This window comes from Esox lucius, chromosome 11 (genome assembly GCF_011004845.1).
Source record: "Esox lucius isolate fEsoLuc1 chromosome 11, fEsoLuc1.pri, whole genome shotgun sequence".
NCBI classification, from domain to species: Eukaryota; Metazoa; Chordata; class Actinopteri; order Esociformes; family Esocidae; genus Esox; species Esox lucius.
The window spans coordinates 36,375,570-36,388,901 of NC_047579.1; the positions used below are offsets into that span (position 1 = coordinate 36,375,570).

The 13,332-nt window shown below is 44.0% G+C and overlaps 1 protein-coding gene across 1 annotated transcript; it reads left to right on the top strand.

Annotated features, from left to right (window-relative positions):
* The first annotated feature begins 2,585 nt into the window (after nt 1-2,585).
* Nucleotides 2,586-5,515, top strand: atf4b (activating transcription factor 4b). The gene is made up of 3 exons (XM_010903152.4): nt 2,586-2,763; nt 3,608-4,012; nt 4,239-5,515. The coding sequence occupies exons 2-3, from the start codon at nt 3,718-3,720 to the stop codon at nt 5,201-5,203; spliced, it is 1,260 nt and encodes a 419-aa protein (XP_010901454.2). The 5' UTR covers nt 2,586-2,763; nt 3,608-3,717; the 3' UTR covers nt 5,204-5,515.
* Nucleotides 5,516-13,332: the final 7,817 nt, after the last annotated feature.

The following is a 13,332-nucleotide window of genomic DNA, read 5'->3' on the forward strand; positions in this document are numbered from 1 at the left end:
AGTCCTTTTCAACCAGGTTCAGTTCTAAATCCAGTGTCATGCAAATATTTTGGTTAACAAGTTTTTTGACATTTGCTGCCACAGAACTGCCTTAGCATTGCTTGCACCTGTAAACAAAACAAAAAAGAATTTCATATGAAACCGACTTTAACATGCTGTTGCAAACAGTGAGCTAACGTTGTTAACTCCGTCACACACAGCCCACCGCAGCAAGAAGAGGTTCTCTGCTCGCCAGTCCTTCCCTCCCACCGCCACCCTCATTTAACCCCCCACCACCACCCTCAACCAACCCCCCACCGCCACCTTTGGAAAATAAACCTCCCTCTTCAGATCAACCTGCCAAACTCTCGTTCTCAGACTCCCTCTACAGCGAGATCAACGAGGAACAGGAGCAATATCTAGAAGTACTGCCTGGCGAGGTCACGCTCCAGGTGAGACAAACACATTTTACCTGTGGTACCCTTGTTGAGATCTAAATCACGATCTCCATTCTAAATTGAGCTGCACCTCTTATCTGACAGCATGTGGACACTTTTCTGGCGTTCGACAAAACAAAGCAACAATGTTTCTTGAACAACTTTCCTTTCAGGCCAACCCATCTATCTGTGTCAGCAAAAGTCAGGCTGCACCACAGTTCCAAGCTGGTCAGCGTTATCAGAATGGTGGCTTTAGTGTGGAGACAGAGGTACAGAGTTTTTCTGTGTTTCAAACCAAGTCATTTATTTGCACTAATGACGAGAACATTTTGCACTATTGTCTTGTACCTATCCAGTGTTTCCTCTAGCAAACGCTGTTGCTATTTACATTTATTAGATAATCCGCTCCCTCTTATTTTATGTAGCAGGAATTTGAAAATCTAATGCAGTGGAAGAAGACAGTGGGATGTGAGTTACATTAAATATCTGTCATAATAATCTGTATCATTTGACACAGTTGCGTTGTTTCATTTGAATTGTTTAGTACGCAACTGTTCCTCTGTCTTTATTTTACTATTCTCTGTGGATTCAATGGATGATAAATGGCTCATTAATATCATTTCTGGTTTGTCTTTTTTTTTTTTTCTGTCAGGTTGGGAAAACATTTCTTCATCGTTGAATGGCCTGGGTCAGGAGGAGGAGACTAGGTGGGGCCTGAGATAATACACCAATCCAAGGCAATGGCTTTGATCTCACATCAAATACAACTTAAATCACACACAACTACCATAATGTCACATGCCCAAATGTCCGTTACTAATCTTTGCTTCTGTTTAAACTACATAGGGTACTGACTTTAGTTGACCTATGAGACAACTACCTGAAGTTATGTTAAACCAATAGTCAGCACCCTTTCCTTTTAATTATTCCAGAGTGTTTAACCAGAGGGGCCTTTGTGTGAAAAATGGCCTCCGTTTGTTCAACTGCCTCCTGACAAAACGCAACGACACCTTTTGCGACCACATCGCAGAGCTCAATGACCTCGCCGACAAGCTGGACAAGTCTCAGAACAAAACCAGAACCTTGGGCATCGCCGGGGGCACCACGGGTGCCGTCGGGGGGGCAGTGGCCATCATGGGCATCGCCCTCGCCCCCGTGACCTTGGGCGCCTCACTTGTCGTCACGGCGGTGGGTGCGGGCATGGTGGTGTCGGGCAGTGGGATGGGCGCCAAAGCGGTCATCGACAAAAGGAAAAATAACTCTGGAGATAGGAAGAAAGTGGAGGAGATGTTGCAGGTGTACAAAGCCGAAATGGCAGAAGTGGAGTGGTGTCTGTGCTTCATCTGGAGCGGGATGGATGAGCTGAGGCAGTTCAACGTCCACAGGCTCCGGCACGTGGATCCTGAGGCCCTGTGGATGGCCAAAATGGCAGAGGCGTTGCATCGTTCCGGGTGTTATAAGTCCCAACAGTTGGGCATGAAGTCTGAGGGGATCCTGCAAGGGTTTGCCAGGGACCTGGATCTACATTATACATCTAAGGACGGCCAGAGGCTGAAGAAGGGCTCTGAGACAAATTTTGTCGCCAGAATCCGCGTTTTGACGCAGGAGCTACAGGGGGAGCTTGATGAACTGTATGACGCCTGGCAAACTTTTTCGCTGGTATCCTGTAAATGTTGAGGTGTGTGTGTGTGTGTGTGTGTGTGTGTGTGTGTGTGTGTGTGTGTGTGTGTGTGTGTGAGATTTACTATACTGGTAGAGACTTAAAATACCCTTTCAAAGTTAAAACTTACAATAGGGGTGAGGGTTAAAGTTATCTGTCTGGGAGTATGGTTCAGAATAGGTTTAAGTTTAGTGTTAATTAGGCAAGGGTTAGTGGAAATGGGATTTTGAATGTGAATAATTATTTTGTCCCCATAAGGACTAAAATATGTGTGGGTGTGTATGTTACTGGAGTATGAATGTAAAATCTTATTTTACTGTTGAGAATATCTATTGTATATCTAATGTTTACTATCTGAATATTAAGGATTTATAATAAACATGTACAACTATTCACTAACAAAACAGATTTCATAGTGATTTTAAGTCTAAAACTGGGCCAAATCGCGGAGTGATATCAAGAAAGAATGCGGAAGGACATTGTAGATCTTCACGCTAGTTGTATAATAGCGCGCCGCCCTCCATCTTCGCCATTTTCCATCTGCTGTCGACAACTCTGATCTACTCAAGTGACAACGCTCTCTCGGGCGAAATGGCAGTTTAACAGCTTGCGGCAGTCCTAGCAGCAGCCCATCTAACAGTGCATCAACCCAGTGCACTGCTTCAACTTATTATTCATGAAAATGACGTAAGTACCCTTTTTTATTTTTGAATTGTTAGCATGCGGCTAGCTTGTTCACTGAGACGTGATAGTGTTATGACGTCAATAAGCGCTAACATTTGTTCAACACTAATTGCGTTATATTTTGTAAACACGTGAAATACATACTGACGGCTGTAATTAGGTTGCCTGCGGGTTATGTCATCGTTCACCAAATATACCTTTGTAATGACCCACTCATCACAAGTCAGATCATAGAATGCTAAAATGAGTCTGTCAGCCAAAATGGTAGGCGACGTCGTAATCAAGCGCTCCTTTGTTTTATCGCATTGGTTACAAAATAAAGTTGTGCCATTTATTCTGTATTCCTGTTATGACTACGTGGCATGCAAAATGCTTCGGTGTCTTTTTCTGACAAGATGGCGGCATAGTCTTTGTTAAGGGGCGAGAGGGAGAACAAAAGTCTGGTGTTAGGAAGGGAAGAAGCAGCCATTTCGTTCCCTAAATAGGAATGTTAGTGGTTGGCGTGAAAGCCGGGGCGAACGACTGCCCCCTGTCAGATAGCTTTAAAGTTAAGGCCGACAGTAGTACTGTAGGCATGAAACCGGTTGTCATTAGGGTGATGTTAATGGTTGATCATTAATTTACAATCATTATACCATGACATTTGACACTGACCAGGTGACACATGTTTTCCCCTTCCTCTGTAGAAATGCACATGGTCAAAGATTAAGTTAAATCATCTGACATCATATGATAATCATATAACTGTGAAAAATTTAAAACGGAGATGGAGTTCATCGTTTTGCCTAAATGATTGTGAATATGTGACGGCTTAGGTTTTTACCGTCTTCCATTTCTTCCTCTCCAGGTCCCTCGTGGAAACCCTCACCGCTGCTGTAGTCGACAGCATAAAAGAACCGCTCGACGACATCACCCCGTTGCTACTGTCTCGCATCCTGTTGACTGAACAACAAAGCCATGACCATGATGAGTTCACAGTTTGGCCTGGAGGACATGGAAGCCCTGCTCTGGGGGCCTTCCTCTCTCATGGCTGACCCCATGGCCCCGCTACTCCATCAAAATGAGGTTACCTCAATAGAGGGAGGGGCTTCACCCCTCTCGTCATCTTCCTCCTCTTCTCCACTGCCCCTCCTCTCTCCTCCTTCCTCTCCGCCCGGCCTGCTCCTCCAGGAGGCGAAGGCAGAGGCAGACTTCCCTTGGCTGGCTGCGGACGAGCTGGGCCCCACCTGTCACATTGGTGATGATGGCAAAGGTGAGGACCACCAGATCACCTCTCCGCACATGTGGAATTACTGCGCAAGAATCGCACCTCAGTTACAGCCCCTTAGCATGGTCAGCTTTTTGTGGTGTTAAAACAAGTTCATATGTAATGGTCACGAGTGTAGAACCTCCCCTGTTGAAAATCACTTACACTGTTAGGGTATTGTGTTTTCCTGATAACTCTGTTGATTAACTCTAACCCTCTTTGTCGCTGACAGAGGATGCCTTTTCTGGCATGGACTGGATGGCAGAGAGAGTCGACCTCAGTGGGTTTGACCTGGACTCCCTCATGGGGTCCTGCAGCACAGACGGTTCTCCTGGCTCCCCTGAAGACATCATGGACTCCCTTGAGTGTCCAATGGAGCTGGACTCACTCCCTCTCCCTACTCCCATTGACTTTCCAACCCCTGCAGACCCCCTCCTTCCCATTCCTGGCTCCTCTTCCCAGCACGGTCCTCCCGATGAGGCCTGCTCACCTCCCCCGTGTGTTCCTGACCCCCAGGAGGAGCTGGAGATCAAATCTGAGCCGCAGTCCCCTGCCCCGTCTCCGCCCCACACCTTCTCCCTGGACCTGGGCAGCGAAGTGGACGTCTCGGAGGGTGTCGTCGAGAATCCGCTTGGCCTTGGGGTTCCCCAGCCGGTACCCAAAATACTGCTGTCTCTCTCCCCGACGCGCATCCTCCTCGTTCTAGCCCCTAAAAAGGAGATTGGCCTGACAACGACCGCTAACGCCTCCTTTCCAGACGTCCTCTCCTCTAACAGTGACTGTAACACTCACACCTCCACCACCTCTACTCGGCTGCAGCTCCCTGCCATCACCATATCTCGGTCGAGGTCCCAAACCCGGAGTGAGCCGTACCCGGTGGTTCCAGGGTGTACGCCCCAACATGCGGAGCCTTCATTTCCAGCCAAGTTCAGTGGGAAGATGAGGTCTTCCACCGGGGGTCCCCCGAAGGAGAAGAGGCTCAAGAAGATGGAGCAGAACAAGACTGCAGCCACGCGTTATCGCCAGAAGAAGAAGACCGAGCAGGAGGCCCTGAGTGCCGAGTGCGACGAGCTGGAGCAGAGGAACCACCAGCTGGCGGAGAAGGCCGACTCCCTTGCAAAAGAGATCCAGTACCTCAAGGACCTAATGGAAGAGGTGCGCCAGGCTAAGAGCAAGAAGGCCCCCTCTGACCTCTAATGGATCCTGTGTAGATTCCTACTGAGTGCCCCACCAAGATCTATGCTCTTTAAATGTGTGTTGTATTAAAATGCCCCTATGCCCGAGTTCTACTGACATTTGACCTTCCCGCTCATCTCCTTTAAACTGTAGAGACTCAGACTTGTAGCTTGAGTTTTGGATATAGTCCTATTGTGTGAAAACCTTAAGTATTTACCTAACCGTAAAACAGTATATAGATTTTTATTTTATTAATAGGATAACATTATAAATGCCACTAGATGTCTATGTATATTACTGTAGAAGCATGCATTAAATAGCTTTTGAAATGTTTTTAATGTAATCTGAATTTTGTGAATGTATTCCTGTCCTTATTAAAAAGTGAAATCCATTTGGTTTTGTGATTGATTTAGCAATCTGAGCTCAAATATTTTGTATTAGTAATGCTAATTGGGGGATAGTCAGTTACTATGGCAACATACTCCGTGATGCCAACCTGCGCACTAACAGATTTTATTTATCAAACCCTGAGTTGGTCCCACTCAAACTGAAACCTGCCATCTGAATACGTCAGGCATGGCATGTCATTTTCATGTGCCAGTTGACATTGAAGCACAAATACTATACAGAAATATGTCAGGAGAGGGTGATTTAGAACCCGCTTGGATGTTCTATCGTTCCCTGATTGTTTGAGCATTACCATTTTTCTGTACAATCGACATTCATCTCAGGACCGGCTCCAGGATGAAATGATTGAAGGGGTAGTTTTTATCAAGGGGGTGGGGGCATATCTAATTAAGACCTATGTCATATACCATTTGCAGGGAAACAACGGGGAGGCCACATATTCTATCTGGGGGGGGCAATGCTCACCTTTGCCCCCTCCTGTAGATCCGGCCCTGATTTATCTGAACAATATTTTCAGTCCTCATCATTCCTATGACTTTGTGGACATGCTCTCAGTTCTGAACAAATTCATTGTGTTGCAGTTTTCTGTATAACATTGGTGATGCTAAGCATATTGCCAAGGCAACCACCTGTCGGGGTGTCAGAGATGTGACTTGCACTGAAACGTTTACTGTACACCTTTGTAGTGTTCCCAAGTCACAGACCCACAAGACCCATCAAAGAATTCAGCAGAATAGCAGGTATCAACGAAAGCAGTATTTTGTAATTAACAATCTAGTCTGTACATTTCGTGTTTAATGTCTGTTCCTGTGTTATTCTTGTCTGTTCTTTTTCACAGACTAGATTAACTATTTTGCCTTAAATTTCAATGATGGCTGTTATTGTGATAAAGAAAATTTGAGTGCTGCCTGCACAATATCCTGCTGCTAGAAGAGTAATGAACCCTTGAATGGCCATCACTATAAAAAATTATAAAATGTTGTGTAGGGTGTATCCTGGTTCCTGTAATTTTCCACAATGCAGTTGAACTACAACAATTAAGGGTAGGAAATTGGATCTTGGATATATCTATTACTGTAATACACCGCAATGCATTTGAAGTGCAAAATGAAAGGTTGGGAGTAAGATTTCATGTGTCTTGGTTCCTGTGGTATCCCACAATGCAGTTGAACAACATCAGAAGGGCCACAGTGTCGCTGGACCCCCCCGTCTCAGTTCCAAGGTCATACGCTGCTATACTATTGTACTGGGGAAGTTCTCCTTCTCCACTCTAAATCGTTGTTGATATGAGGAATGCATTTTCTGAATTTTCCCAGTCTCCTCCCGTTTTAAACTTTAGGAGGACATAAGGTCCTGGTCCACACCTGTGGATTACCTGATTTGGGGGGCCCGTTGCTGTCCCTGTCCTTGTCCATCTGGTCATACTTCTGACCTAGTCTAAATTTAAATTGACTCTGGATTTAGCCCACATGCATTTATTAATTATTCCAATTGGACTCTTAAGATCTCACCTGGCACAGCCAGAAGTGGACTGGTCACCCCTCTGAGTCTGGGTCCTCTCTGGGTTTCCTAAAATTCGGCCTTCTTAGGCAGTTTTTCCTAGCCACTGAAATTCAACACAACTGTTGTTTGCTCCTTGGGGTTTAAGGCCGGGTGTTTCTGTAAAAGTTCTTTGTGACAACTGCTGTTGTCGAAAGGGCTTTATAAATAAATGTAATTGAAAAAAGCCAGTGTATAGATTTAATGTTACTTTTATTTGATAAGACATCTTTGTACTACATACGGCATAGAGATCCAGCCTGACCCATTATCTTCAAGTCAACCACTGTGTATCTTTCTAGTTTAAAGAAAAGCTACACTTGATTACATTTCATGACTATAATATTACAAAGATAAAATCTCACACATAAGTTTCCAGATTGCTTTCGGATATTCCCCTGGGCCAGTAGTGGCATGTGCTCTGTTTCTGAAAACACCCACACACTTCTGTGACAGAATTTACAGTAAGTCACAACATCCTGTTTCAGACAAGGGCAGAATTAGTCATGATCATCCTTGACCAATCTTGTTGACACAAATTTGTGAAAGATCCTGGAGAAGTATTTGTAATTCATTGGCCAATCAGAATGATTGCCATAGGCATTGGAAATCCATTTGTGATTAGGCAAGTAAAAGGAGCAAAGTACAACCTGCTCCAGAAATCTCCAGACCTTAGACTGGGGCGAAGGTTCACCTTCCTACAGGACACAGGAGGGGCTTTGGGACAAGTCTGTCAATGTCCTTCAGTGACACAGCCTGAGCCTGGACGGGAACCTGATTGAACATCTCTGGAAAGACCTGAAAATGACTGCCACAACGTTCCCCATCCAACCTGGCAGAGGTTCAGAGGATCTGCCGAAAAGAATCCGAGAAACTCCCCAAATACAGCTGTATCAACCTTGTAGAGAAAGACCAAAGGTGACTGAAGACTGTAATCGATGCCAAAGGTGCTTCAGCAAAGCACTGAGTGAAGTGATCTGAATAATTATGTAAATGGGATATTTCTCTGTTGTTTGTTTTTTTTTTGCTGGTATTGTGTGTAGATTGATGAGAACAAAAAACTATGTAATGCATTTTTTAATATGGCTGTAATGTAACAAAATGTGAAAAGAATGAAGGGGTCTGAAAACTTTCCAAATGCGCTGTTGGCTTAGAATATTTATGGCACCACAGTTGTGCTTAAATGTTTGAATACCCTTGGAGAATTGTTAATGTATGTACCATTTGTAAAGAAAACACGAGTGAGCAGGCAAAACACATGGTGGTATAGCTGCCCATTCGTCTTGGCAAAATGCCTCCAGGTCATGCAAAGTTTTTGTTCATCTTGCATGAACATTTGAGATCTCCCCAGAGTGGCTCGATGATATTAAGGTCAGGAGACTGTGATGGCCACTCCAGAACCTTCCCCTTTTTCTGCTGTAACCACTGGAGGGTCAACTTGGGCATTCATGCTGGAACGCCCAAGATCGTCCCATGTGCAGCTTTCGTGCAGAAGAATGCAAATTGTCTGCCAGTATTTTCGGATAACATGCTGAATTTCATTTGCCATCAATTTTCACAAGATTTTCTGTGCCTTTAGAGCTCACACACCCCCACAACATCTGTGAGCCACCACCATGCTTCACAGTGAGGATGGTATTCTGCTCACCGTAGGCCCTGTTGACCCCTCTCCAAACATAGTGCTTATGGCTCTGACCATAAAGCTATATTTTGGTCTCATCACTCCAAATTACAGTGTGCCAGAAGCTGTGAGGCGTGTCAAGGTGTTGTCGGGCATATTGTAACCAGGCTTTTTTGTGGCTTTGATGAGGTAAAGGCTTCTTTCTGGCAACTTGACCATGCAGCTAATTTTTGTTCAAGTATCGTTGTGCTCCTTGAAACAACCATACTGTCTTTTTCCAGAGCAGCCTGTATTTCTCCTGAGGTTACCTGTGGGTTTTTCTTTGTATCCCAAACAATTCTTGTGGCGGTTTTAGCTGAAATCTTTCTTGGTCTACCAGACCTTGGCTTGGTATCAAGAGATCCCCAAATGTTTCACTTTTTAATAAGTTATTGAACAGTACTGATTGGCATTTGCAAGGCTTTGGATATCTTTTTATATCCTTTTCCATCTTTATAAAGTACCATTACCTTGTTATGCAGGTCTTTTGACATATCTTTTGTGCTCCCCATGGCTCTGTATCTAGCCTGCTCAGTGCATCCATGTGAGAGCTAAAAAATTCATTGGCTGTTCATACACAGACACTAATTGCAATTTAAAAAGCCACAGGTGTGGGAAATTCAACTGCAGTTGCCATTTTTACTTATGTGTCACTTGTGTGTCTGTTATAAGGCCAAACATTCAAGGATATCTAAACTTCTGATCAGGGCCATTTGGGTGATATCTGTTATCATTATGATTTAAGAAGGAGCCAAACAATGTCATAATGAATTGCTTCATATGATCACTATCCTAAAATAAAATAAAGTCCATCCATCCATCCATCATCTTCCTAAGCAGGGATGCCCAGACTTCCCTCTCCCCAGACACTTCCTCCAGCTCTTCCGAGGGGACACTGAGGCGTTCCCAGGCCAGCCGGGAGACATAGTCCCTCCAGCGTGTCCTAGGTCTTCCCCGGGGTCTCCTCCCGGTGGGACGGGACCAGAACACCTTCCCAGGAAGGCGTTCCGGAGGCATCTGAAACAGATGCCCAAGCCACCTCAGCTGACCCCTCTCAATGTGGAGGAGCAGCGGCTCTACTCTGAGCTCCTCCCGGGTGACCGAGCTTCTCACCCTATCTCTAAGGGATCGCCCGGCCACCCTTCGGAGAAAGCTCATTTCGGACGCCCGTATCCGGGATCTTGTCCTTTCGGTCATGACCCAAAGCTCATGACCATAGGTGAGAGTAGGAACGTAGATTGACCGGTAAATCGAGAGCTTCTCCTTGCGGCTCAGCTCTTTCTTCACCACGACAGACAGATACATCGACCGCATTACTGCAGAAGCTGCACCGATCCGTCTGTCAATCTCCTGTTCCATCCTTCCCTCACTCGTGAACAAGACCCCTAGATACTTAAACTCCTCCACTTGAGGCAGGCACTCTCCACCAACCTGAAGTGGGCAAGCCACCCTTTTCCGACTGAGGACCATGGCCTCAGATTTGGAGGTACTGATTTTCATTTGCAATATAAGTCATATTTTCTAAATCAATGCCAAAATTTCATAATTTCTGCCAGGGTATGCAAACTTCTGAGCACAACTCTATGTATGATAAGGATGGTTACAGATGGCCTGTGTTTGTTCTGTAAACTTTAATGGCCTGGGAGCAATTAGGTTAAACTGCCTTGGTACAGAATGACAGGTTTTGTACAAGGTACAATACTAAAACCAAAGGTTCATCCACATCAGACACCACCTCTTGTTTAGGAGATACACCGGTCCCGACTACTCGCATTGTAGAGCCAGTTCTAGGCATGAGTGACATAAGTGGTTGCTTAGGACCCACAACTGCTAGGGGAAGGGGCCCCCGAAAGGCTAGAGGTGAGACTGGGTGCATGACATCATGTCAGGTTTTTTACCTTACTGAACATGAGTGGGTCGAGTCACTGACCAAAGCTTTCAGGATTTATACTTCTACTTGTGTATATATAAATATCCAACATAAGTGTTGGTGACCATATTTCTTAGAGTGGATTAAAGAAGCATGTAGAAAATAATTTTCAGAGTAATATTCCTAACTGACCATCTTGATGGTGATGTGAAGCCTGTGATCCATTGTCGGTCAGTTGTCTGACTGGCTCCTTGGTTGGAGGTCACAGGTGTGAGTTGTTGCATGTTTTAACACAACATAATTGAATTGGGTGATTGGATGACTATGTGATTTTAGGCGTCATGTTTTAATCCCTTTGTTTATTGTGCTCAAGGTAGCCACAGGAACTGTGGAGACTGGAGGCATGGCAGAGACTGGTACAGGCAAGATGAACACGTGTGAGCCCATGGGTTAAAATATGGAGAAATATTTGGTGAGAGCAAGTGGCTGGCTTAAAATATGGAAAAAGGTTTGGTGAGAGCACATGGTTGGGTTAAAATATGGAGAAATGTTTGGTGAGAGCAGATGGTTGGATTAAAATGTGAAATGTTTGCTGAGAGCACATGGTTGGATTCAAATTTGAAGAAATATTTGGTGAGAGCACATGGGTGGGTTAAAATTTGGAGAAATATTTGGTGAGAGCACATGGTTGGGTTAAAATATGGAGAAATGTTTGGTGAGAGCACATGGTTGGATTCAAATGTGGAGAAATGTTGGGTGAGAGCACATGGTTGGGTGCTTCCCCGTTTCGGTTTTTAAAAGTTCATATTGGTTTTAATTAGCATAGATTTCAAGCAGATGTTTAATTAATGGATGAGTGCTGAGGAAATTAAATCTTAAGGAAGGAAATGGAAATGCATAAATGTATGCTGGTGTGTGGAGATGCATTTTAAATTCCCAATCATTAATTATTTACTGAATTATAATACTGGACTCTCTCCTACACTCACCCTTTTAATCCCGGATCCATAAAGGACCTGTCACGTTTTTCCACATCAGGAAATATGCACTCGTTAATGTCACAAGTGGGTTAATGAATAATATTGAGAATGTGTTCTCATACTTATGTAGTGCTGTCCGGTACAAAGAGGTCACGAGCCCAGAGCTGGAAAAGGCCATTAGCCAATGGGTGGTCAACAGAAGGGAGTCTGCTGATGCATGATGTTTTGGTCGCTGTACTGCAGAGAGTAATATTTTCCATGATGACCTCAGAGCTGAAACTAGATGTAACCATGGCGATCCCTGAGCTGATCCAATTTGTAACCAAGGAGACCCCAGAGTTCAGCCTGGTCTCAACAACCAGACGTAGCATAGCACGCATACATCTAGGAGACATATTAGCATGATATCATATGTTAAGTCTGGAAGGGCTTGTTGGGAGACTCATTGGTAAGAAGGCCACTAGGGGCAGTGGTGGGAACTTACGAAAGTGCAGACTGACTTAACAATGTTTCAGTGTATACCAAAATTATGTTTTATATTTTTAAGTCTAACCCTAACCTTGGAATTCATTAAATGTCATATGTTTTAACAAATTCGTAACAAACCAGTTTTAACAACATCCTCTCATGTATTTAGCGAATTTGTAACGTATTGTATGATGGCTTGCTTATTGTAATGCAGAGTTCATTGTGTTATGTTTACCTCAGGGTGCAGCCCTGATCTGAGCCGTAAATAGGCCCCAGAGCCAATCTCAACTGTAACCATGGAGACCACTGCCTTTGCCAGAATTTTACTTCTGGGCAAGCTGTGGTAACAAGATGATCTGACTTTATAGGCATTAATATCATCCACAGACGTCACCGTGCGTCTGTAGATGATATTAATGCCTATAAAGTCAGATACCATCCACAGACGCCACCAGAGATTTACAATGTTACTAAACCTTAGAAATTATTTTTCATCTGACAGAAGGGGAAACACAGATACTAAATAAAATAATATGGCTTAACTGTCATTCATCAATCACACGACTTAACAGCTTTGACGTAGTAGGCTACTCGACGGATTAGTCAAATTTTTCTGTGGCTCAGGTTTCTCAGTTTTTCTCTCTCCTGAGATGAGCAAAACCTTTCTATCCAGATGTGCAGGCTAGCCCAAGCCATGTCCTCAATAACAGCAACATTTAAATTAAGTATTTTAATGTTTCATGTCATTCTTAAATAGCCTTATTCAAGCTATTTGTCCAATAAAGTATATCTGTAGACCGCAAGTTGGGGGCGTTACTTAATATGGGGGTTCCTGAATATTAAGTTACGCCCACTGATGTTCGCCATTGGTCAGTTTGGGGACATCCTGGTTCGACACAGTTCTACGGTGTCATGTATGGGTATGACGTCATTACGCTGAGTGTGCTTATGGAGGAAGAAGAGTTAACTTACATTACAACATTATCTCAGAGTCCATGTGATTTCATTGAATATATTTTGTCAAGATATAACACTAGCTTCAAGCAGTTCAAGCATTGATATAGAAAACAAAAGTGTATTTGCTTTGACTACATGTTGAAAAAGCGCTGTAGTCTGATTATGCTTGTACCAATTCTGTAAATTTAAATGGTATTTTCCAATGCTTTTTAATTGTATTTTTTTTCAGGATTAAATTTGTTTGGTAACATACAACTGAAATATATTA

What these genes read in the sequence shown, in the direction of transcription:
- atf4b (XM_010903152.4), top strand. Translation starts at nt 3,718, where the DNA reads ATGACCATGATGAGTTCACAGTTTGGCCTGGAGGACATGGAAGCCCTG. An exon ending in CATTGGTGATGATGGCAAAG is followed by an intron (nt 4,013 to 4,238) that starts GTGAGGACCACC and finishes TGTCGCTGACAG; the next exon opens with AGGATGCCTTTTCTGGCATG.